The sequence below is a fragment of the Melospiza georgiana genome, chromosome 21 (genome assembly GCF_028018845.1).
Source record: "Melospiza georgiana isolate bMelGeo1 chromosome 21, bMelGeo1.pri, whole genome shotgun sequence".
Lineage (NCBI taxonomy): Eukaryota > Metazoa > Chordata > Aves > Passeriformes > Passerellidae > Melospiza > Melospiza georgiana.
In genome coordinates, this window is record NC_080450.1 from 6516192 (window position 1) to 6539581 (window position 23390).

Consider the following 23390-nt stretch of genomic DNA (forward strand, 5'->3'; position numbering starts at 1 on the left):
CAGAGAGATACAGATAATATCATCGACTGGGATTTCCAAAACCTTTCAGCAAGGTTATGAAAGCCAACAGAGACTTTTATAGAAGTGATGAAGTCATGAGATAAGAAGCAAACCTCTTAGTCAGATGCAGACAGAATGAAAGAGTTATGTGTGCTGGGGCCTGTGTTGCTCAATCTACTGATAAGACAGACAACATCAAGCTGGATGTTTCAGTTGATACACCAGTGGGAAAGAATGTCATCCAGTTAAAGAGCTGTCATCTGTAGTGCTGCATTCAGCTCTGGGACCCTCAGTAAAAAACAGACAATGGACCAGGTGGAGCAGTTGCAGAGCCAAAGTAAAAGATCCAAGTCCTGAAATGGCTCTGCTGTGAAGAAAGGCTTACTTAGTTGTGTCTGCTCAGCATGGAGATGAGAAGGCTCTGAGAACACCATATTGCAAGTTTTCAATATATAAAGGCAGCTCTTTAGAGGGGGAAAGACTTTTTACCTAGGCCTGTGGCCACAGGACAAGGGGAAAAGTTTTAAATTAAAAAGGGTAGATTCTGGTTGGATATAAATTGACAGTTTTTAAGAAGAGCCCAATCACAGGAACAAGCAGACCCTAGAATACAGGAATGTCCCATCAATGGAAAGGTGCAAGCTCAGATTGAATGGGGCTTTCAGCAACCTGATCCAGTCAAAATTCCTACCCTTAGCAGTGGTGTTGCACTAGAGGATTGTTTTAAGGTTTCTTTCAACCCAAGCCATTCTCTGATTTGTCCTCTCAGTTCTGTATGTCCATGGAAGTCAGAGATTGTGCAGACACAGGATTCTTATGCCCTCCTGCACTCACAGTCCTATATAGGCTGTTTCTATTTTAGAGAGCTTGTCCTGTTCAGGGCAGAGGGTATTTCCACCAGCTTCCCCTTGCCCTGCACAGGGAGCCCAGGGCTGAGCTCTGGTTTGGAACTCCAGAAAGTTGCATGATCATCCTTGGAATAAGCTTTTCATGACAGTGCTTATTGTTGAATATCTTGCATCAGATTTAGTGACCTTGCTCTCTGCACTTCATTGAACTTTACCCACTGAGCTCTTTAAATAATCAAAATGCCCGTGACCAGGAGCAGATCGTGCTCAGAACTGATGCTGTTTAAAGCAGCTCAAGTGACAGTGCCCTTTTTCCTAGAACTTGACCACTCATTCTCCAGAACTACTGGCAAATTCTCCCTTTCTCAGAGTATTGCCTACAGCAATGCTGCTCCAAACCAGGCAGCACTGTGTTGAGAGCTCTTGTTGTTGGAGCTGTATGAATATGTAAGAGTGTAAGATATTTGTGATTTGGGAGTGCTGGACTGAGGATGTGCCAGAGTACAGAGGATCCCAGACCAATGCTGTGTGTGTGAATGTGGGTAGAGTTGTGTTTGGGCAGAAGGGTTGAGGTTTTTTTTGAGTTGTAGGTAATGAAGGCCTGACTTGGTTGAGAGCATAGCTTGGTATATACATTGACAATAAGAACATAAATATTAGCAACAGAGGCCTGAGCTCTTTAAGACATGTTAGCACTTCATGTTTGTGTGAGATGAAACAAGAAATATTACTGTATAGTTATTGACTGCATGTCTACTGGGGGTTAAAAGTATTTCCTGGTCTAGGTTACTTTTGCCTCTTAGGCTCTCTTAACCCTTAGAAAATCTTAAATAAATTTTGAGAAACAGAAAAAAAAGGAATAATTTTCCTATTAATAAATGTGCTTGTTATACATTTCTTCTCTATCAGCTCTGTAACAGAAGCATCAACTTTTTCACAATCTGAAATTACTTGCAAAAAACTGTATAAATTTTTTTCAGGTGTGAGATAATATGAATAATTTTTTTTTGTTTGAAACTACGAAGAATTATATCACTTATGACTGACTATTGCAATAATGAACATTTCTCTAGTATGCACATTTTGAATTTTTTGATTTCTGCAAAATACCAAGTGAGGGTTTATTCAGGTACATTCTCAATTGCTTTTATAGCTAAGGAATCACATTTCACACTGAAGGCACAAACTACACGTCCAAACTTGAAACCGTATTTGACCTTGCTGTCGTTGGATTCTTCTCTATCTGATATTCCTGGACCACTACATGTCTGGTTTTCCCCTTTTTATTATAATATATAACGATCACTGAAAGAGTATTAACAATAATTTGTCTTTTGTAGAGCTGCCTTTTCTAATGATGTAAAGGCAAGCTCTATGTTCATAGGACCACATGTACAAGATACATTACATTATTTCCCTTTTACATCTGCAAAAGTACAGAAATGTCAAAGAATCCCATCTGGATCAAAGATTAGGTTACCTGTAAAGATCATAGAAGAACCAATAAATCATACACCCAAGTTCTTTAAGTGCCTTGACTAGTCCAGATTCCAATATTAATAGCCCTGTCAGGCTATTTATAGGAAATGTATCCACAGGGATGGTAAGATGCAAAACATTTCTAAATATATCAGGTCAAATGACAATTATGCCATTAGTTAAGTTTGCCAGACAATATTTTGCCAAAGATGGTTTGCCAAAATATATTTTGACAGAAGGAAAAGGAAACATCCAAAGCATCTGCATACCAGAGTCTATAAAAGTCTCTTTGGAGTGCTGTGCCCAGTCTTGACAGAAAATTTCGAGGTAAGTGTTTGGCTCCTGTGAACTGCTGGGCAAAACATATACCTTTTTATTCCATTTAACTTCCCACAAGACTTGGATATCCACTTCTGTCATGGACTGACTCTACAAGCAGTAACTATTGTAGGTTTGAAGGCAGCATGTTTTCCTTCAAATTATATATTAGATCTGAGTATCTGTGCAACAAAAAATGAGTTTTTATATTTTCAAGTAGCAGTGACCTCTGCCACCAAAATAAATAACAAAATCTAACAACTTTTCAGGAACAGGATGAAATCCAAGACTTTAAGATTTGTGGAAGGGATAACAGACAATAGTCACATTTTTATCTGTGATAATTCAAGATGAATTATCCATAGCAAGTAATTTTTAGAAAGCCACTACTTGCCATCAGAAAAAAAGAACTATTTCAGAGACTTTTAGTAGCATTAAAAAAATCCACAAAATCAGAGAGTCTGTTATGGGAACAGCCAAATTTGCTAGAGTTTACAAAGTTGAAATAATACTGCTAAACTTCACAACATACTCTACACTTAACTGTTGTTCTGTACATGGACTCGTAGCTGGATGTCTAAGGATTAATTTTAGAGAGCTATGTAAGTATTCTCAGCCAAGTCTGGGAAGTTTAAATCCAACTTTTGACTTGCTTATATCTACTTTAAAATTTCAAAAGATCAAAATGCAAGAGATCTCCTTTCTTTCACATAAAGATGTTCATTCACTGATACAACATATCTTGTAGCCCACAGAGGACCCTGCAGCCTGCGGCTCCTGAAGACGTGCAACGATGTCGGCTCCAGACGCTGACATGGCTGCCTTTGGCGAGGCGGCTCCTTACCTCCGAAAATCGGAGAAGGAGAGAATTGAGGCCCAGAACAAACCTTTTGATGCCAAGACCTGTGTCTTTGTGGTACATCCAAAGGAGTCCTATGTGAAGGGGAAGATCGAGAGTAAGGATGCAGGGAAGGTCACTGTCAAGTCTGAAGGTGGAGAGGTAAATAAATGCAAAATGCACAAATAAAATTTAATTCCCACTCTAGGTTCTTAGCTGACATACATACATCTCTCTATTCTGTGGCAGACCCTGACTGTGAAGGAAGATCAAATCTTCTCCATGAACCCTCCCAAGTATGACAAAATCGAGGACATGGCCATGATGACCCACCTGCACGAACCCGCTGTGCTGTACAACCTCAAAGAGCGTTACGCAGCCTGGATGATCTACGTAAGTGGCAGCAGCAGCTTCCTCTGGGCAGCCTCAGGAGCTGCTGGGCCAGGCTCAGGGCAAGGCAACGTGCTGTGTCCCTTCCTTGCAGACCTACTCGGGTCTCTTCTGCGTCACTGTCAACCCCTACAAGTGGCTGCCGGTCTACAACCCCGAGGTGGTGTTGGCCTACCGAGGCAAGAAGCGCCAGGAGGCCCCTCCACACATCTTCTCCATCTCTGACAACGCCTATCAGTTCATGCTGACTGGTGAGTTTCATGATTTTCTTTAAAATCACTTGGCTGTAAATACTCACAAAGGAGAAAAAAAAGTCTCTTCACTATACAATAGTTCAGTTTAATGTTGCTGGGAATGTGGATGTTCTGTCATCTCTGTAAATAGATTTTATACTGAACATCATAATTTAGATAAAGCTTATAGAAATCAATGTTAAATTTTCATGTTCACTGTATTTGGGAGGATATGATTTAACATTGAAAATATTGTCAGATTTTCCATTCAAGAAATTTGGATATATTTTAAAGGTCTGCTTTTTCTCAGATGAAAGGATTGTTCTTTGAATGATTTGCTATGCAGGACTGAAAATCACTAGGGTGAATTTCTGTAAATAACGCTGTCTGTAAATGGAAAGTACATTAAACATTGGAGCCAATGTTTTCTATGGTAGCTTTACAAAACCTCTGGAAGCAGTCTCAGTCAGAAATTGCAGCGAAACCTGCTCAGAAAAATGATAACTTCCTTCCTCTGTCTCAATCAATTTCTTCTTTTTCATTCATTATTATAAAGGAAAGAAATACCAAAGAAGGGTAGTGACAATGTTTCTAGCACTGTCTAAATATCCAGGATTTTAGGAACGAGCAGATTGGTCAGAAATATAGATAACAGTATAATAACATGTATTTTAATTTGTTAAAAGAATCTTCTTCCATCTTTTGTCCCCAGTTACTGTATTTAAATCTGTAGCATTCAGAGTGTTAAGAAAGGTAATTGGAAGAGAATTCAATGAAAACAAACAATATTAAATTGATGTTTGAGTAGTGTGCCTTCTCAGGATCAAAGGTGTAATATATTTACCCTTGCTGACACCTTCATAAAACATGCAGAAACTTTGTGAGTGCAAACCCAGACTGCTCCACTAAAAGTTAGTTCCCTAATTGATTAGTCTCTTCCTGGAGATTTTCCAGTTTTTATAGTGCAAAGGTTTTGTCAATGGAGTCACAATGGGAGCATAGGTTAAAAAAGCAACCAAACGAAATTGTGGAAAGCAAACTCAGGTGAAGATATAGCAAAGAGAAATATTGAATCTATTTAGGTAAGTACCAAAATTTGAATATTCTTGGCAGACTACTTTTTATGATTATGGCAGACTACTCCAGTAAAGGTTACTACATATTTATAATGTTACTTTGATTTTCTTTAGGCAATAATCAATTGGCCAACAACATAAAAACCATTCAGGAGACTTATTGATTGATCAGGAATGGTTGCTCCTATGTAATAAAGTTTATGAGATGCACATGCTCCAGTTCAATTCAGCTTGCTGATAGACAATTTAATCAGTAACTCTACAGAATTGATCATTAGTTGGAATAATTTCTACAAACAAAATGAATAGTATGACACGAAGGGAATAGCCAGAATAAGAAGTGCAAGTGTGCTATACTTAGCATCACCTCAGGGTCATGACATCAATTTCCCAAATGGATCTAGGAACATTAAATATTAGAAAAGGAAGTAGGGGTGAAGGTAGAAAGGTTTATTAATGGAAATAATAAAAGGTTTATTAATGCCCAGTGCTAGTGCACCTACTAAAAGCCACAGGAACAATTTTATCAATGATATTCATGACACATAATAATAATAATTTATTTTCTGCCTTGTTCACAGATCGTGAGAACCAGTCCATCCTGATCACGTAGGTACCCCCCTGCGCGGGTCCCTGCGGGGCTGCCCGGTGCCAGGGCCCCTCCTGCCTGACCACGCACCCTCTGCTTCTCTCTTGGCTTTGGCAGCGGAGAATCCGGGGCCGGGAAGACTGTGAACACCAAGCGTGTCATCCAGTACTTTGCAACAATTGCAGCCAGTGGAGACAAGAAAAAGGAGGAGCAGACCTCAGGCAAAATGCAGGTGAGGTCCCAGGAATAGAAACATGCACCTACCCATTTTCCTCGTGAACTAGATCATGACAGGAAGACATCTGTTCTAGGGGACACTTGAGGATCAAATCATCAGTGCCAACCCACTGCTGGAGGCCTTTGGAAACGCCAAGACCGTGAGGAACGACAACTCCTCACGCTTTGTGAGTTCTTGCTTTGCATAAAATCTCCCGCCCTCATGGCAACACACTTGATGCCTGAACAGTTCTTTATGCAAAGGAGACCTCAGCAGAACACATCCAGCCTGATCTGCTGCTGCTTCTGCTTCACAGGGCAAATTCATCAGAATCCACTTTGGTGCCACAGGCAAACTGGCTTCTGCTGACATTGAAACTTGTAAGAGATTCTCCTGGACTGCTCCCATCCCTTCCCAAATTCCCATCTCCATGTACATTCCCACAAGTGCCTAACTCTCTCTACCATCCTTGCCAGATCTGCTGGAGAAGTCCAGAGTCACTTTCCAGCTCAAGGCGGAAAGGAGCTACCACATCTTTTATCAGATCATGTCCAACAAGAAGCCAGAGCTAATTGGTAGGAAAAAGCATTATGACTTTTTGGGGTTGATCACTTAGGAACAGCTCCCTCTCTTACCTGATGGCAAAAGTAAACCTATGCTTTGCCTTTTCCTATTTGCAGACATGCTCCTCATTACCACCAACCCCTACGATTTCCACTATGTGAGTCAAGGGGAGGTCACTGTGCCCAGCATTGATGACCAGGAGGAGCTGATGGCTACAGATGTAAGTAACACAGCAACAAGGTGCCTAGAGAGCATGTCTTGAGGGTTACATCTCTGACCCACTAAGGACACATCTTTGAATTCATTATTTTGACTGCAGAGTGCCATTGACATCCTGGGTTTCAGTGCTGATGAGAAAACAGCCATCTACAAGCTGACAGGGGCTGTCATGCACTATGGGAACCTGAAGTTCAAGCAGAAGCAACGAGAGGAGCAGGCAGAGCCTGATGGCACAGAAGGTACCAGCAAATCCAGGGGCTGATTTGTGCCCTTCTCTGCCTCCAGAGGCGATATGTTAGCCTCCAGCGGCACACTGCAGTGGCCTGAGTCCCCACATACCACAGAGAAAATTTCCTTTTTGCCCCTGCTCCCTCTAACTGCAGAGGTGCTTTCCTAGTCATGGGAAGTCCCATTATTTTATCCAATGGTGGCTCCCCAAAATCATGCTGCCTGAAAGCAGAAACTTCAATTTCAACACAGGATATCTCTCTCTCTCTCTCTCTTGAAAATATCCAAGCACTAATAGACACTGATGGGCAATTGTGTTTTCTATGAAATAACTCTTGCAAGCTGTGCTACCCACAAATCCCCTTCCCACAGAAAGAGAATATGCCTTGCCTTATGTCCTGCTAGTGGCTTTTGGTTGTTCTTCTGGGAAATTCCAGGTTCAAGCTCTTCCTATCCAAGCCATACTTGTTCTTGCCTTCAAAGACCACCATTAGTAGTGTCCAGAATTTGCATTGCTTCACAGGCCTTCAATATGGAATGAGATAAATCCTCTTCCATTCCTAGAACATGAACAGCAAAGTTGTTCACAACACATGAAGTACAGAGATGAACAAAGGCTTTTCTCTCTCTCCCCACCTCTAGTGGCTGACAAGGCTGCCTACCTAACGGGCCTCAACTCAGCTGAATTTCTCAAGGCCTTGTGTTACCCCCGAGTCAAGGTTGGGAATGAATACGTGACCAAAGGTCAAAACGTGACACAGGTAACATCTGACAGTCAAAAATGCACAGCTGGAAGGACCATGTCACATTTTTCTTTGCCCCTCAGAGGTAATTCCAATCCTGTCTCCTCTGCTGTAGGTGAACAATTCAGTGGGTGCCCTGGCCAAGGCAATGTTTGAGAAGATGTTCCTGTGGATGGTTGTTCGTATCAACCAACAGCTGGACACGAAGCAGCCCAGGCAATACTTCATTGGTGTCCTGGACATTGCTGGCTTTGAGATCTTTGATGTAAGGAGCAAGGGTTTGACACCACAGTCAAGCAATGGGCAAGGAGGGCTCAGGAGGACACAGGAACACACAGAGGACTAAGGCTCACACAGCTCTGAGCCAAAGGGGAGGATGCTCTTGTAGAGGCAGTGGTCTGGCAAGTTCACAGTGTGTTTCCTGTTCTGTGAATGCAGTGATGATGCAAGGACTTCTGTGTCAGAACACAACCCCCCAGATTTTTGTTCTGAAACATGGGAAATTCTTGGGTGGGAGACTCAGGAGGTTTCTACCATCCAGCAGCTCAGAGAACTGACACCATGGGGCTACTGAGCTTACCAGAGACTTGCAGCTGAGTACCACAGTGAAAAAGAATTGACACTTTTGGCTTGATTTGCAAAGTAATAATGAAAGTGTCCTTCAAGGACAGTGAGTGTAAGAGTAGAAACACATAGTGGTATAGTAGGGTCGGGACCGGTATTTCAACTTCAAACAGCCTTAGGAGAATGGCAGCAAAGGCCTGCGTGTTTTGGCACACCTTGAGAACCTGTGCACCTTTCCTTGCTTTGGGCAGTTCAACAGCTTTGAGCAGCTGTGCATCAACTTCACCAATGAGAAACTGCAACAGTTCTTCAACCACCACATGTTCGTGCTGGAGCAGGAGGAGTACAAGAAGGAGGGCATTGAATGGGAGTTCATTGACTTTGGCATGGACCTGGCTGCCTGCATTGAGCTCATTGAGAAGGTACCTTTCCCTTGCATGATATGATGGCTGTTGGAATTCTGTGATGTTTCTGAGGCACAGTCAGCTCAGAAGGAACTCACAGCCAGACACATACCATTGGTTAAGGAAAGTACTTTTGTACTGAATTTTATTTTAGCCTGGGAAAGAGAAATGGGGAAATGCACATGTGTGTCATCAATCTTCCTCATCCAGTCTTCAAGCATGGAAAAGTATCCTGGACTTCCACCAAAAGACTTGTAAAACAAACTGGATTCAGTCTCCTTCCCTCTCCAAAGGCTCAAATCCAAAGTCCACAGACAAATTTGAGAAACAAATATCATATCACTTGACCTCCCCAATCTACAGAGCCCCTGGAAGCTGCTTTTTCCCATATTTTCTCTTTATTATTGCTTCCCCAATTCTACAATCGATTCTCATGTGAACTGGATAGACATTCCTACCAGTTCCATGAAGATAGGCTGCAGGGAGGCAAGGGATGGCAGAAATTAACTCCTTGACTGAGAATAATTAGTGGTAAACCCAGTCTTTCATCTAGGATGAGATGCTGCCAATAGTACAACCAGACTTTGATGTTCATAGCACTGGTTTCTTGTCATTGTCATAGAGTCACAGAATGTTTTGGGTTGGAAGGGACCATAAAGAACATTTTGTTCCAATCCCCTACCATGGTGGGCGACTCCTTCCACTAGACCAGGCAGAGGAACATCCCATCTAATGCGACATTGAACATTTCCATTAACCTTCCCTTGTAACTTCTTGTGATTTCTCCCAGCCCATGGGCATCTTCTCCATCCTGGAAGAGGAGTGCATGTTCCCCAAGGCAACTGACACCTCTTTCAAGAACAAGCTCTATGACCAGCACCTGGGCAAGTCCAACAACTTCCAGAAGCCCAAGCCAGGCAAAGGCAAGGCTGAGGCCCACTTCTCCCTGGTGCACTATGCTGGCACAGTGGACTACAACATCTCTGGGTGGCTGGAGAAGAACAAGGACCCTCTGAATGAAACTGTCATTGGGCTGTACCAGAAATCATCTGTCAAGACCCTGGCTTTACTCTTTGCCAGCTATGGTGGAGCTGATGCAGGTCAGTTTTTTTGTCGAAATTGTATTTTTATTGTAGGACAATTTTTTTTTAGAATTAAAGCTGTAAACACTAGAAATGTAAAGTGGCTTTGTGTTTTGTAGTATCCAATATATCTTGTCCATATTATAAAACTTTTTTATTTTCTTTTATTTTCAGATGCTGGTGGTGGTGGCAAGAAGGGAGGCAAGAAGAAGGGTTCTTCTTTCCAGACTGTCTCAGCCCTTTTCAGGGTAATTAGAATATTTAATATCTCCTTAAAGATAGAAAGCATTTTATTCTGAATCTGAAAGGTCTGTTTCCATTTTGGATATAACTCTTGTCATCCTTTAAAACCCTTCCCATTCTATCCTTGTAACTTACACAATATTCCTTTTATAATGCCATCTTTGAATATTCCACAAAGATATCTAAAGTTCACCTACTTAGATGGGAGTGAGTAACTTAACAGCTATCTTCCTTAAAATCATCTCAATAGCATTCAGATATATTCCCTAGACTTTTTTTATGTATTTAGGCAGATTTTCAGTACTGACTCATAGTAAAATTTGAAAATAATAGATCAAACATAAAAAGCAAAAAGAAATTACTCCAACATTATAGGATTTTAAGACAATGACTAGATTTCAATGCGGAAAAAGATCAAAGGTTAAATTATATCAAATTTATGGCTTCTGAGGTCAGTTTTCAGTTGTCTTCTAAGGTTGAGACTGAATACTATTAAAGAGTCATTTTATATGGACTATCCCCTCCATTTAGAAACAACTTACTTAGCTGAAAAATCAGGTGCTAGTCATGCTCGATCAGGAGCGTGTCATTTATTTAATATCCCCAACACTATACCACAAGAATTACCAGCTCAAAGGAAAACTGTGAGATGATAGCCCTGTATTTGGATGAGGAGGTCAAGGAAAAGTAATGCTAACCATTATTCTGTAAAATAACTTCAAAACCAAAATTTGGGACCCTTCAGCTTCCAATTTTTCTTTAGGGAGTTCTGCAAGTTGTTTTGCAGAAGACAGGTCTGCATCCTGAACATCAGTTTGTTACATCCACTGTTAAGATTCTACTGCTTACCCTTAATAATGTAAACTTCATTTCATGATCTCACAGGAGAATTTGAACAAGCTGATGGCTAACTTGAGAAGCACTCACCCCCATTTTGTGCGCTGTATCATCCCCAATGAAACTAAAACACCTGGTAAGGCAAGCCAAGGGGAGGAAAGCTTGAGCAGCAGAAGCTCTTCTCCTGAGTGTCAAACAGCAGGGTGGTCACTAATGGTGGTATTTGTCAGGTGCCATGGAGCACGAGCTGGTGCTGCACCAGCTGCGCTGTAACGGCGTGCTGGAAGGGATCAGGATCTGCAGGAAAGGGTTCCCCAGCAGAGTCCTCTATGCTGACTTCAAACAGAGGTGAGAGCTCTGAACCTTTCTGCCAACTCAGAGCAAGCTGAAGAGACTAATCTTCTTATAATATACTTTGAACTTTTTATTTTAAATTGGTACTGATCATACACGTAGATGTTTCACCATCAGTTTATGATGATGTGGCGGTGCTGACATCACTATTGTTTTGTACTTAGAATTACTATTAAAAGCATTTCCCATATCCTCTCCTTAGAGGACGAACTATCTCTAGGCATGAGATTGGTTCAATGGTACAGTCTGAAAAGTTATGGTGGTGGTTTCAACGAATGAGATTTCTTAATGTTCTGCTTTCTCCTACAGATACAGAGTACTTAATGCCAGTGCTATCCCAGAGGGACAGTTCATGGATAACAAGAAGGCTTCAGAGAAGCTCCTTGGGTCCATTGATGTAGACCATACCCAGTACAGATTTGGTCACACCAAGGTAAAAAACAAGACCTATGTTAAAAGTTTGTCCAAACCAGTGAGAGTGGGCTCTGTCAGGGAATCAGGCACAGCACAATAACATAACAGATCTGCCAGACTAGGGGCTACTACCAGCAAGTGCCCAGTCTTGATTACAAGTGCCTTGTAATCAAGGCAAGTGAGGATGACCCAGGAATGGGAGTCAGACTCAAGTGGGAGTCCACACCATCAGTGAAGTTTGTTACAATAAGAATGATCTAAGTTGAAGCCATAAAACCTTGTTTTTCAACATTTGTCAGGGTCACATATAGGTAGGTAAAAAAGGCAAGACCCTAGTCATTAATTCATTGACATAGACACAGAAGTGAGATTGGTCTAATATCAAACCAAGAATTAACAGGTCATGGTAGAGCTCACCAGTGTCCATGACCAGGCATAGGAGTGGCTGAGGCTGTGGCTGAATTGGAAACCAGTACTCATGACACATAGCTCAGACAAGGACTGAATGCTTAGGGCTGAGATTATGGAAAGTCCTAAGGCCTTGGACAGATGATATGGGAGAGGGCCCAAGATGATACTGATCATGGCCTTTAAAGTCTTTCAGCAATCTGAATGACTCTGTGCTCTGTTCTATCCAACATCACAATGACATGGTGCAACATTTAATTTCTCAAGGTGTTCTTCAAAGCTGGGTTGCTGGGACTCCTGGAGGAGATGAGAGACGACAAGTTGGCAGAAATCATCACTCGCACACAAGCCAGGTGCAGGGGCTTCCTGATGAGAGTGGAGTATAAGAGAATGGTGGAGAGGAGGTAGATATTTCTCATAATTAGTTGATTTTCATGGAACTTTACTGATGAAGTTTAAATTAATCACACCATATCCATATAATAATTGTGTAAATTTCAATTCAGAGAGTCCATCTTCTGCATCCAGTACAACGTTCGCTCATTCATGAATGTCAAACACTGGCCATGGATGAAGCTGTTCTTCAAGATCAAGCCCTTGCTGAAGAGTGCAGAGTCTGAGAAGGAGATGGCCAACATGAAGGAAGAGTTTGAGAAAACCAAGGAAGAACTTGCAAAGTCTGAGGCAAAGCGGAAGGAGCTGGAAGAGAAAATGGTGGCCCTGGTGCAGGAGAAAAATGACCTGCAGCTCCAAGTGCAGGCTGTGAGTATCACTGTTCATTTTCCCCTGGAAAAAGAATCGTATACTGACAGAATGCTTCTTGTCCTGCAAAGAGACTCAAAGAAAGACCTACTTTTCCTACATACAATAAATCCTTGACTATTTTCAGAAACATGGATACTTCCCATTAAAACTCAAAAAGGAAAAGGGAGTTTCTTAACACTGAATGAAATTATCAGCTAGTTACCACGGAAGATCCTAGACGTGGCCTGGAAAGAAGCCACAGAGGTAGCTGATAGACTAGAACTTTATTGACCATGTAGTCTATAGAAAAGTGATACATTTCTTTCTCAAAAATGTGTTATCAAAAATTGAAAAGCCTCTAAGTAACAAATAATTTAAGGCTTTGTTGAGACAACCAAAGAAAAAGTGAGTAGATACAATTTCCATGAGAAAAAAAAAAACAAGTTCCAAGCCCATACTCATGCTGAAATTAGAAATTGAATTAGAATGTTCTGTTCTGCATTAGTGATTATTCTATGAGGCATTGGCATAGATAACTGCCCTGGGAGACAAATTTAAGAGACACAAAAACTTTGGAATGAATATTGATTCCAAATGACAAGGTTTACCAGTAGACATCAGTCAAGATCCCTCTGTTGCTGATTTGAAGATCAGGTTCAGCTGCTACTTTTAAACCTACCTACTCTGTGATTAAAAAAGGCAGAGCAGAGAATGTTCAAAACATCAGAACCCACAAATTTCTGTCTGTCCACCAGGAAGCAGATAGCTTGGCTGATGCTGAGGAAAGGTGTGACCAGCTCATCAAAAACAAAATCCAGCTGGAAGCCAAAATTAAGGAGCTGACAGAAAGGGCTGAGGATGAAGAGGAAATCAATGCTGAGCTGACAGCCAAGAAGAGGAAGCTGGAGGATGAATGTTCAGAGCTGAAGAAAGATATTGATGACCTTGAGCTAACACTGGCCAAGGTGGAGAAGGAAAAACATGCCACTGAAAACAAGGTATGAGGTAGAACCTGTCACTCGCACTCCAGAAAATGGGTTGTGTGCCATTGCAGGACATCTATAGCTATTTCCTTTATTTATATTTGCTCCCTTCTTCTCAAAGGTGAAAAACCTAACTGAGGAGATGGCAGCTTTGGATGAGACAATTGCCAAGCTGACAAAGGAGAAGAAAGCCCTCCAAGAGGCGCATCAGCAGACCCTGGATGACCTGCAGGTAGAGGAAGACAAAGTCAATACTCTGACCAAAGCCAAGACCAAGCTGGAACAGCAAGTGGATGATGTAAGCCCACAGACATAGAGCAGGAACAGGACAGGTATGGAGTCCAAACTGGCTGGCAGAGCCCTGATGGTCTTGTTGTGTTTAGCTGGAAGGGTCCCTGGAGCAAGAGAAGAAACTGCGCATGGACCTGGAGAGAGCAAAGAGGAAACTGGAAGGAGACCTGAAGCTGGCCCAGGACAGCATCATGGATTTGGAGAATGATAAGCAGCAGCTGGATGAGAAACTGAAGAAGTAAGTGTGGCTCTGGGGCACCTGAGTGCTGGGCTGCAGCACTTGTCTTGTTTCTTTGTGCTCTAACACGGTTCGCTTGTCCCAAAGGAAAGACTTTGAAATCAGCCAGATCCAGAGCAAGATCGAGGATGAACAGGCCCTGGGCATGCAATTTCAGAAGAAGATCAAGGAGCTGCAGGCAAGTCTCTGTGCCTTGCCCTGCCTTGCTCAGGCTCAGCTCAGGCAGGAGGAGGGCACGGCTGTGAAGGGTCCCTGCTGTTCTGCAGGCCCGCATTGAGGAGCTGGAGGAGGAGATTGAGGCAGAGCGAACCTCTCGCGCTAAAGCAGAGAAGCATCGCGCTGACCTGTCCAGGGAGCTGGAGGAGATCAGCGAGCGCCTGGAAGAAGCAGGAGGGGCCACAGCTGCTCAGATTGAGATGAACAAGAAGCGTGAGGCAGAGTTCCAGAAGATGCGCCGTGACCTGGAAGAGGCCACGCTGCAGCACGAAGCCACGGCTTCTGCCCTGCGCAAGAAGCACGCGGACAGCACAGCTGAGCTGGGCGAGCAGATTGACAACCTGCAACGCGTGAAGCAGAAGCTGGAGAAGGAGAAGAGTGAGCTGAAGATGGAGATTGATGACTTGGCCAGCAACATGGAGTCTGTCTCCAAAGCCAAGGTATGGAGTTGCAGGAGAAAATGCTCACAAGAACAAAGTGTGGCAAAAAAGCTGCCTCTGACACACACATTCTCAGAAACAAATCTCCACGTTGACAATAAGGCAGAGCCCAGATCATCATCTCTTTTCCTTTCCTGTGTTTCCTCTCTAGGCCAACCTGGAGAAGATGTGCCGCACACTGGAAGATCAGCTGAGTGAGCTTAAAACTAAGGAGGAGCAGAATCAGCGCATGATTAACGACCTCAATACACAAAGAGCTCGTCTGCAGACAGAGTCAGGTGAGACATCCTCATCCCCAAAGCTCAACAGCAGGACCTCTGTGCCCTGAGAGTACAAGTGGCAGCTGGTATAAGTTCTCCAGGCCATTACAGGTTACATGGCTTAACAAGCAGAAGTTGTCATAGGAGGAACAATCTACTTCCTTTTTTTCCTTTCCTTTTCCAGGTGAATTTTCCCGCCAGGTGGAGGAGAAAGATGCTCTGATCTCTCAGCTGTCTAGGGGCAAGCAAGGATTTACCCAACAGATTGAGGAACTCAAGAGACATCTAGAGGAAGAAATCAAGGTCTGGAAGTACTCCAGCATCCACAGCCTACATCACCCCCAAAACCATCTGCAGAATACTGACTGGCGCTAGACTGCTTCAGTGTTCTTTCCCCACACAGACATAAGCCTGAAGGGAACAGTACTAATGCACAACCCTTCACTCTACCACAAGGGAGGGAAGGAAGCAGAATGCTGTATGTGCTGGAGGAAGTATTCCACATGAGATTCTTCCATGAGATTCTGAAGATCCTCTAAGACAGGATTCAGCCACACATGTGTGAACATATATACAAACAGCAGATTACTGTCCCAAGAGTCACAAATGCATCCTGATGCTCCAGAATATGTCAACGAGAGCTTCACCAGCTCCAAGCTATACATTTGCCCAATAATTCATTTCAATTTCACTTTCAAGTTCACAGTCAAGAGGGATTTAAAGATAAGTATTCAAGTTTTCCAAACCCAATGTCCCCACAGGCGAAGAACGCCCTGGCCCATGCCCTGCAGTCCGCTCGTCATGACTGTGACTTGCTCCGGGAACAATATGAGGAGGAGCAGGAGGCCAAGGGGGAGCTGCAGAGAGCCCTGTCCAAGGCAAATGGTGAAGTGGCCCAGTGGAGAACCAAATACGAGACGGACGCGATTCAGCGCACGGAGGAGCTTGAGGAGGCCAAGTACGTGGGGAAGCAGAATGGGAAATGACGGGAGAAGACTGAAAACGGTCACAGGAAATTTGAATCTCTGAGGGTGGATTAAGATAAGAATTGGAGTGAAGCAAGGACATACTGTCGTTGTAATAAAAGGAGGGAGAGAGAGAAATAGAGAGATTGGAACTAGAAAACATAGGCTTTAGAAGTGCTAAAAGAGGCCTAATCCTTTCAAGGTGATAGGACAAAGCAAAGTATAGATCCATACATATCTGTGAAAAGTGCACAGTTCAAAACCCTTAAAGTGACCAGCTGACCTCTCAAGTATAGAACTAACATCTTTCCAGGCTCTGATGTGCAACTGTGCTTGTTGCCTCCCAGGAAGAAGCTGGCCCAGCGCCTGCAGGATGCAGAGGAGCATGTTGAGGCTGTCAATGCCAAATGTGCCTCCCTGGAAAAGACAAAGCAGAGGCTGCAGAATGAAGTGGAGGACCTGATGATTGACGTGGAGAGATCCAATGCTGCCTGTGCTGCTCTGGATAAGAAGCAGAAGAACTTTGACAAGGTCTTTTGGCCTCCAGCACCAGCACTCCTGGCCAGAGCAGGGCCCTGTGATGGCCACAGCCCTACTCACCCCCCGTTTCTCTTCAGATCCTGGCAGAATGGAAGCAGAAGTATGAGGAAACGCAGGCTGAGCTGGAGGCCTCGCAGAAGGAGTCGCGCTCTCTGAGCACGGAGCTGTTCAAGATGAAGAATGCCTATGAGGAGTCCTTGGACCACCTGGAAACAATGAAGCGGGAGAACAAGAACCTGCAGCGTAAGTCCCTGGCCCTCTGCTCCTCCCTGGCCTTTCTCACTATCAGCCATTCCCACCATTGTTCATGGCTCTGTGCCTGCAGGTCTGCAGAGATGCCTGTCCCCTTGGTGGGACAGGGCCCTTCCCATTCTGCTCTGTGCCTGACCATGCCATTGATCTTTGTTCCCACAGAGGAGATTTCTGACCTCACGGAGCAGATTGCGGAGGGAGGAAAGGCAATTCACGAGCTGGAGAAAGTGAAGAAGCAGATTGAGACGGAGAAATCCGAACTGCAAGCCTCCCTGGAGGAAGCTGAGGTACAGACAAGGCTAATTAATAATGGCCCCACCACGAGTATGGGTGTAGTCCTTTGGAGAGAGAGCAGGATCCAAGCCTTCCTTTCATATGGAACTGCATGAAAGATTATTTTGAAAGTAAAACATTCTTTGTGCTGAATTGTGCAGGCCTCCCTGGAACATGAGGAGGGGAAGATCCTGCGCCTGCAGCTTGAGCTCAACCAAGTGAAGTCTGAGATTGACAGGAAGATAGCAGAGAAGGACGAGGAGATTGACCAGCTGAAGAGAAACCACCTGCGAGTCGTGGACTCGATGCAGAGCACCCTGGATGCTGAGATCAGGAGCAGGAATGAAGCCCTGAGGCTGAAGAAGAAGATGGAGGGAGATCTGAATGAAATGGAGATCCAACTGAGCCATGCCAACCGCCAGGCTGCAGAGGCACAGAAGAACCTGAGGAACACCCAGGCTGTGCTCAAGGTCTGTTCAGCAGAGCTACAAAAAGAGAAATGCAATTCATGACATTTTTACCATTCAAGCACACATTGATGCCTGGTAATCCCCCTTGTCTCTCTTTCCAGGACACTCAGCTGCACTTGGACGATGCCCTCAGGACACAGGATGACCTGAAGGAGCAGGTGGCCATGGTGGAGCGCAGAGCAAACCTGCTGCAGGCTGAAGTTGAGGAGCTCCGGGCAGCCCTGGAGCAGACGGAGCGGTCGAGGAAATTGGCTGAGCAGGAGCTTCTGGATGCCACTGAACGTGCACAGCTCCTCCACAGCCAGGTAAGATGCTGTTAGAAATTATTCCCATTCACAGGTTATAACAAAGACTGAAATTGTTATTCATCTTTTAAGTGATTCCTGGGTAAACATTTGAAGAAATGTGCTGCAACATGTCCCCTCCATCCAGCCCTCAATATCTGGTTTACTGCTGTGGTGCTAAAGAAGTCTCTTGCACTAAAGTCTTTCCTAAACCATAGCCACATTTTCAGGCCTTGATGTGGAGGCATTTGGTCTGACAGTAGGAATCTTGTCTTTCCTGTTGCACAGAACACCAGCCTGATCAACACCAAGAAGAAGCTGGAAACAGACATTTCCCAGATCCAGAGTGAAATGGAGGATACCATCCAGGAAGCCCGCAATGCTGAGGAGAAGGCCAAGAAGGCAATCACAGATGTGAGTTGAGTGCTCTTGGCATTGCTGATGGTGAATGTACTCTCCCCAAAATATCTCCAGCCCCAAAATGGCTTTGACCTTTTGTTCTGATCAGGCGGCCATGATGGCAGAAGAGCTGAAGAAGGAGCAGGACACCAGTGCCCACCTGGAGAGGATGAAGAAGAACCTGGACCAGACCGTGAAGGACCTGCAGCACCGTCTGGAAGAGGCCGAGCAGCTGGCACTGAAGGGAGGGAAGAAACAACTTCAGAAGCTGGAGGCCAGGGTGTGTAGGGCTGGGGCTGTGCCTGAGGGAACATGTCCCTCCTTGGAGAGACATTGGCAGGGCAGCTGCAGGGCTGGGCTTGTCCTTGCAGGTGCGGGAGCTGGAAGGGGAGGTTGATGCTGAGCAGAAGCGCAGCGCTGAAGCCGTGAAGGGTGTGCGCAAGTACGAGCGCAGGGTGAAGGAACTCACCTACCAGGTAAGGCAGGAGCTCTCCTGCTCTCACTGGGCTTTCTCACAGTGAGTCACATTTTGCACACATCATCCCCATGGGGAATTGTTAACCTCCCATGATGCAAAATCAAGAATTGACTCTCTAATCTGTTTACCAACTGCTTTAGTCTGAGGAAGACAGGAAGAATGTGCTGAGGCTGCAGGATCTGGTGGACAAGCTGCAAATGAAAGTGAAATCCTACAAGAGACAAGCTGAGGAGGCTGTAAGTATTGCTTGGAGAATGGGCAAAAGTTCCATTGGGGAGGACACACATTGAATAAGTCTGAATACCAGGAGAAGGGTAAAGAAACTCCTGAGACACAACTGTTTTGGCCATGCTGTTTTGCTGTAGTTTCATGAGGCTTTGGTGAGCTCTGGGGACTCTGCAGTCAGGGACATTCATTAAGGGAAGATCTGCAGCCTTTTTCACACACGAGTCTTGAGTAAACAAACCAGGGGCCACACCCAGTGACTGACAAGTTCCTGAATCTCTGCTAATAATAAGCAGCAGAAGGCTTCCTGGTCTTCTTAACCCCGTAATTCATACAGACAAGTAGTGTGAGAATAAGTACAGAAATGATAAATTGAAGGGATGAAATTGATTCTCCCGTGTGACACAGTCCTGGTGAAGCTTGTCCCAGTAGGGTCCTGAAAAGGGGAGGATGAGGAGCTCTGTGTGAGGTTGATGTGTGAGCAGTGGTGGGAGGGGAATGGAGATTTGCAGCCCCACAAGGCTGGCTTGCAGCAGGAGTGAAACCCCTGCCCTCTGCTCCTGAGCACCGATTCGCTCTGCTCTCACAGGAGGAGCTGTCCAATGTGAACCTGTCCAAGTTCCGCAAGATCCAGCACGAGCTGGAGGAGGCTGAGGAGCGGGCTGACATTGCAGAGTCACAGGTCAACAAGCTCCGAGTGAAGAGCCGTGACATGCATGGCAAGAAGATAGAAGAGGAAGAGTGATGATGTCACAAGGCATCAAAGTGACCTGAGGGATGCACAAAATGTGAACCCTCTCTCACTGTCTTCCAGATTTGATATTTGCAACCAGCTCAATACATAGGCAATAAAGAGTAGATTCATTTGCATTCACATCATGAGTGGTTATTTGTTTTTGTTTTTTACGGGTGAGGTCTTTATCACCATTAGTCTTTGGACACAGTTTTGCCTTATAAAACCTTTGTGTAACTTTGTAGTGGTACAGCTTTTTATCATCTAATTTCCAAATTATTATCCCTTTAATAACACTTTAGCCAATGAGCAGTGAAAACTTCTTACTCACATAAGTGATCCTGAAAGACACAGAGTGAAAGAGAAAAGTTGGTTTTGCTGTTGCCTGTGTTGGTCAAGCAGCTGTTGAGTAAGTCAGAGTGGTGTTGAATAGGAAGAACACATTTCCAATGAAATTCTATTAGTTATTTCAGGAACTAAGGAAGCACAAGGAACTATACATTAGAAATGTACATTAGAAGGCTTCCATGACACTCAGCAAACAGTGCCAATAAATAATACACCAAATTCACTATTGTTAAACCACAAAATTGCACAGATACGGAAACAAAATACAGTGTCATTTGTGAAGAAATGGACTCTGGGCTGAGAATCCCCTGTCAGGAGGAAGTTCTGCCACATGTTCTGTGTAATTGTGTGAAAATATCAGCTCATTTTTCAGCAGTGGTAGCAGAAGAGAAAATAAGAAGAAACAAGGTCGAGGAGACCAACTACACGCAGGGACTTAGGAAGATAAGTTTTCTAAGATAACCTTGGATAGAAAGAAAAGGGAAAACTGCACTTCTGTAAGAAGATGCACCATTTATTGGAAATGTGTATCAAATACCTTCCCTATCTCAGAAGATAGCCATACATGCTTGAACCCTGCCTGTTCTTGGGGAACTCTGCATGGACCTGAAATCTTGGGATATATTCATGGATGTATATGAAATAGTACCTGTAAGTCACCTCAGAGAGATCAGCTTCAGGCTGGAGCCTGAGGCAGTGCTGGGGACTGGGCAGGAAGGTGAGCACCCCACCAGCTTTGTGGAAGTTGAGATGAGGGGTAAGCACTGGCAGGCATTGCAAGGAAACTGCCTGTCTGCTCCCCCACAGGTGGAGGGAACCTGAACAGACCATGGGTACAATGAGGCAGTGACCCACTGTCCCACACTTACCTCTGGCCTTTGGTGCTGTGAAGAAAGCACAGACATCTGAGGCAATACCCCAGGGTGAGGGGTGGTGTAGGGCAAAAAGACATCAGTTGGGCTGTGGCCATGTCTTTTGCTTCACCATTTAGGCTGTTGATATCAGGACAAGGCTCCTTCAGCTTTATTCTCAGCTTCAGGGCCCATCAGGCTCCTGTCAGTCACAGGGAGCTCCTGGGCAGCAGCTGACCAGGCCCCAGTGCCAGGGGATGGCAGCCTGGAGCCATGGAGGGGACTCTCCTCTGGGTCCTGCTCCTCTGCAGACCAGCAGGGAGATCTCCCTGAAACCTGGATGCTTCAAACCTCGTGAAACAGCCTGGCCCATCTCATTGAAACCTGGGAGCTTCAAACCTCCTGGAACTGCCTGTCCATCTTGTTGAAACCTGGATGCTTTAAACGTGCTGAAACTGCCTGGCCCATCTCCCTGAAACCTGGGTGCTTCAAACCTCCAGAAACTGCCTGGCCTGTCTCACTGTAATCTGGGTGCTTTGAACCTCCTGAAACTGTTGGGAGATCTCCCTTGCCCATCTTGTTGAGACCTGGGTTCTTCAAACCTCCTGAAACTGCTGGGCCCATCTCATTGAAACCTGGGTGCTTCAAACCTCCTGAAACTGCCTGGTCTGTCTCTCTGTAATCTGGGTGCTTCAAACCTCCTGAAAATGCAGGGCCCATCTCGTTGAAACCTGGGTGCTTCAAACCTGCTGAAACGGCCAGGCCTATCTCCCTGAAACTTGGGTACTTCAAACCTGCTGAAACTCTCTGGCCCATCTTGTTGAAACCTGGGTGCTGAAACTGCTGGAAGATCTCCCTGAAACCTGGGTTCTTCAAACCTTCTGAAACTGCCTGGCCCATCTCATTTAAACCTGGGTGCTTCAAACCTCCTGAAACTGCTGGCTCATCTCCCTGAAAGCTTCAAACCTCCTGAAACTGCTGGGGGGCCCATCTTGTTAAAACCTAGATGCTGAAACTGCCTGGCCTACCTGTTAGGAGCTAATCACAGCAGAGGGGTTAAAATCCAGCCAGGTGGGCCAGTTTCATGTGTTCCCCAAAGAACAGATGGAATGGGCCAAAGAACAACTGGAAATGTTTGTGTCATCAATGCTGGAAGAAAAGACCTTGAGCTGACAGAAGCAGGCACTGCTCAGGGCACAGGGCCTCATCTGCACTGGGCACTCTGCCCAGAAAGGAACCAGGGAGGTGCTTGGGAGTGTGTGGCTAACAAAAGGACAAGGCACAGTGTCAGTGGCCCTGCCACCTCCACTGCAGCAGCCCAAGGAGAGCAACTGCTCCCAGGGCTGTATTTAATAGAAAGTAAGTGGTTGATGTTTCCCTCTTTTTGCAATGTTGGGGCTCATAAAAGAAGAGGGCAAGACTTCCTGCTGGTTCAGTGCTCCTATCCTACTTTTCTAGTCTTGTTTTCTTATTATAAAGCTAACATTTTATCTGGCCTTAGCTGGACTGGAAGACATGCAATAACAACTACTGAAGATATTTTGGCAGCATCTCAGGTACCTAGTGAATGACAAGCATGTTTGGAAAGCTCCACGGTCTGCCTGGCTTCTAAGTCACAAATGCTACATTTCTCATGTATTTTAAACCCAGTAATTAACCAGTCAGTGTTGACAGGTAGGAAGCTTGTTGGAAAGTACATCAGTCAAAGAAGAAACAAGAAAAATCTTTCAAAATAAATAGGATTCTGGAAGGCAAAGTGTCCTATTTCTAAGTCTTGTTGAATAAATTCTGAGTTACTAAGCCAAATGCAGTCATGTTTAGAAACCATTCCCAAAGGTATCAGTGCAGCTGGAGAAGACATCTAAAGAGCATTTGGGTTATAAAAGATAAAAATGTAGTCCAGAAGAGCTCTTTTCTATTTAACAGTAATTCTGAGTTACAGAAACAACTCAAGAACAAATGCTTCATTAAATTCTCAAGCTCTTTGTCTTGTTCTAGACATTCTCAAACATTTTGTCACTTTCCTCAAAGAGTCAGAAGTGGAAAGCTTGATAATATAATTACTGAATGCATAATAAAATTTCCATTAGAGGGTTTTAGAGGCACTAGGAAAGACAGTGTATATTTAGTCTCACTAGACTATTACTGTTCATTCTCAGATGACTTCTCATATTAACATAAGCCAAATGGGTCACTGGCTACCTGTCTGAGGGAATTTCTGGCATGAGAGATTCTCTCCATGGAGCTAAATCAACAGGAAAATTGAAGGCCAGTTACCTTCCCTCTGATGCACAGAGCTTAAGGTAGGTGCAAATACTCCTGTTTGGCTCCTGTGGTGTCCAGCTGCTTCCT

The 23390-nt window shown here is 44.4% G+C and overlaps 1 protein-coding gene across 2 annotated transcripts; it reads left to right on the forward strand.

Moving 5' to 3' along the window:
• The first annotated feature begins 3438 nt into the window (after positions 1–3438).
• On the forward strand, positions 3439–19978 carry LOC131092210 (myosin heavy chain, skeletal muscle, adult). Of its 2 annotated transcripts, none has more exons than XM_058038812.1 (38): positions 3439–3645; positions 3733–3876; positions 3968–4124; positions 5764–5791; positions 5889–6003; positions 6083–6175; positions 6305–6368; positions 6465–6563; positions 6669–6772; positions 6872–7010; positions 7642–7773; positions 7871–8007; positions 8558–8728; positions 9501–9810; positions 9967–10040; positions 10921–11008; positions 11103–11220; positions 11536–11659; positions 12316–12452; positions 12555–12810; positions 13548–13790; positions 13897–14073; positions 14159–14304; positions 14392–14482; positions 14571–14960; positions 15112–15238; positions 15405–15523; positions 15982–16178; positions 16533–16716; positions 16803–16968; positions 17140–17264; positions 17412–17720; positions 17822–18025; positions 18293–18418; positions 18513–18683; positions 18775–18879; positions 19022–19117; positions 19696–19978. In XM_058038812.1, the coding sequence occupies exons 1-38, from the start codon at positions 3439–3441 to the stop codon at positions 19849–19851; spliced, it is 5829 nt and encodes a 1942-aa protein (XP_057894795.1). In that variant the 3' UTR covers positions 19852–19978. The 2 variants fall into 2 exon arrangements, with proteins under 2 accessions (XP_057894795.1, XP_057894794.1); XM_058038811.1 differs by having other exon boundaries at positions 7642–7760; positions 7858–8007.
• The last annotated feature ends 3412 nt before the right edge of the window (positions 19979–23390 follow it).

Coding starts and splice junctions, on each gene's coding strand:
- LOC131092210 (XM_058038812.1), top strand. CDS start 3,439: ATGTCGGCTCCAGACGCTGACATGGCTGCCTTTGGCGAGGCGGCTCCT. Junction 14,074..14,158: donor TGGAACAGCAAGTGGATGAT/GTAAGCCCACAG, acceptor TGTTGTGTTTAG/CTGGAAGGGTCCCTGGAGCA. Junction 15,239..15,404: donor TCGTCTGCAGACAGAGTCAG/GTGAGACATCCT, acceptor TTCCTTTTCCAG/GTGAATTTTCCCGCCAGGTG.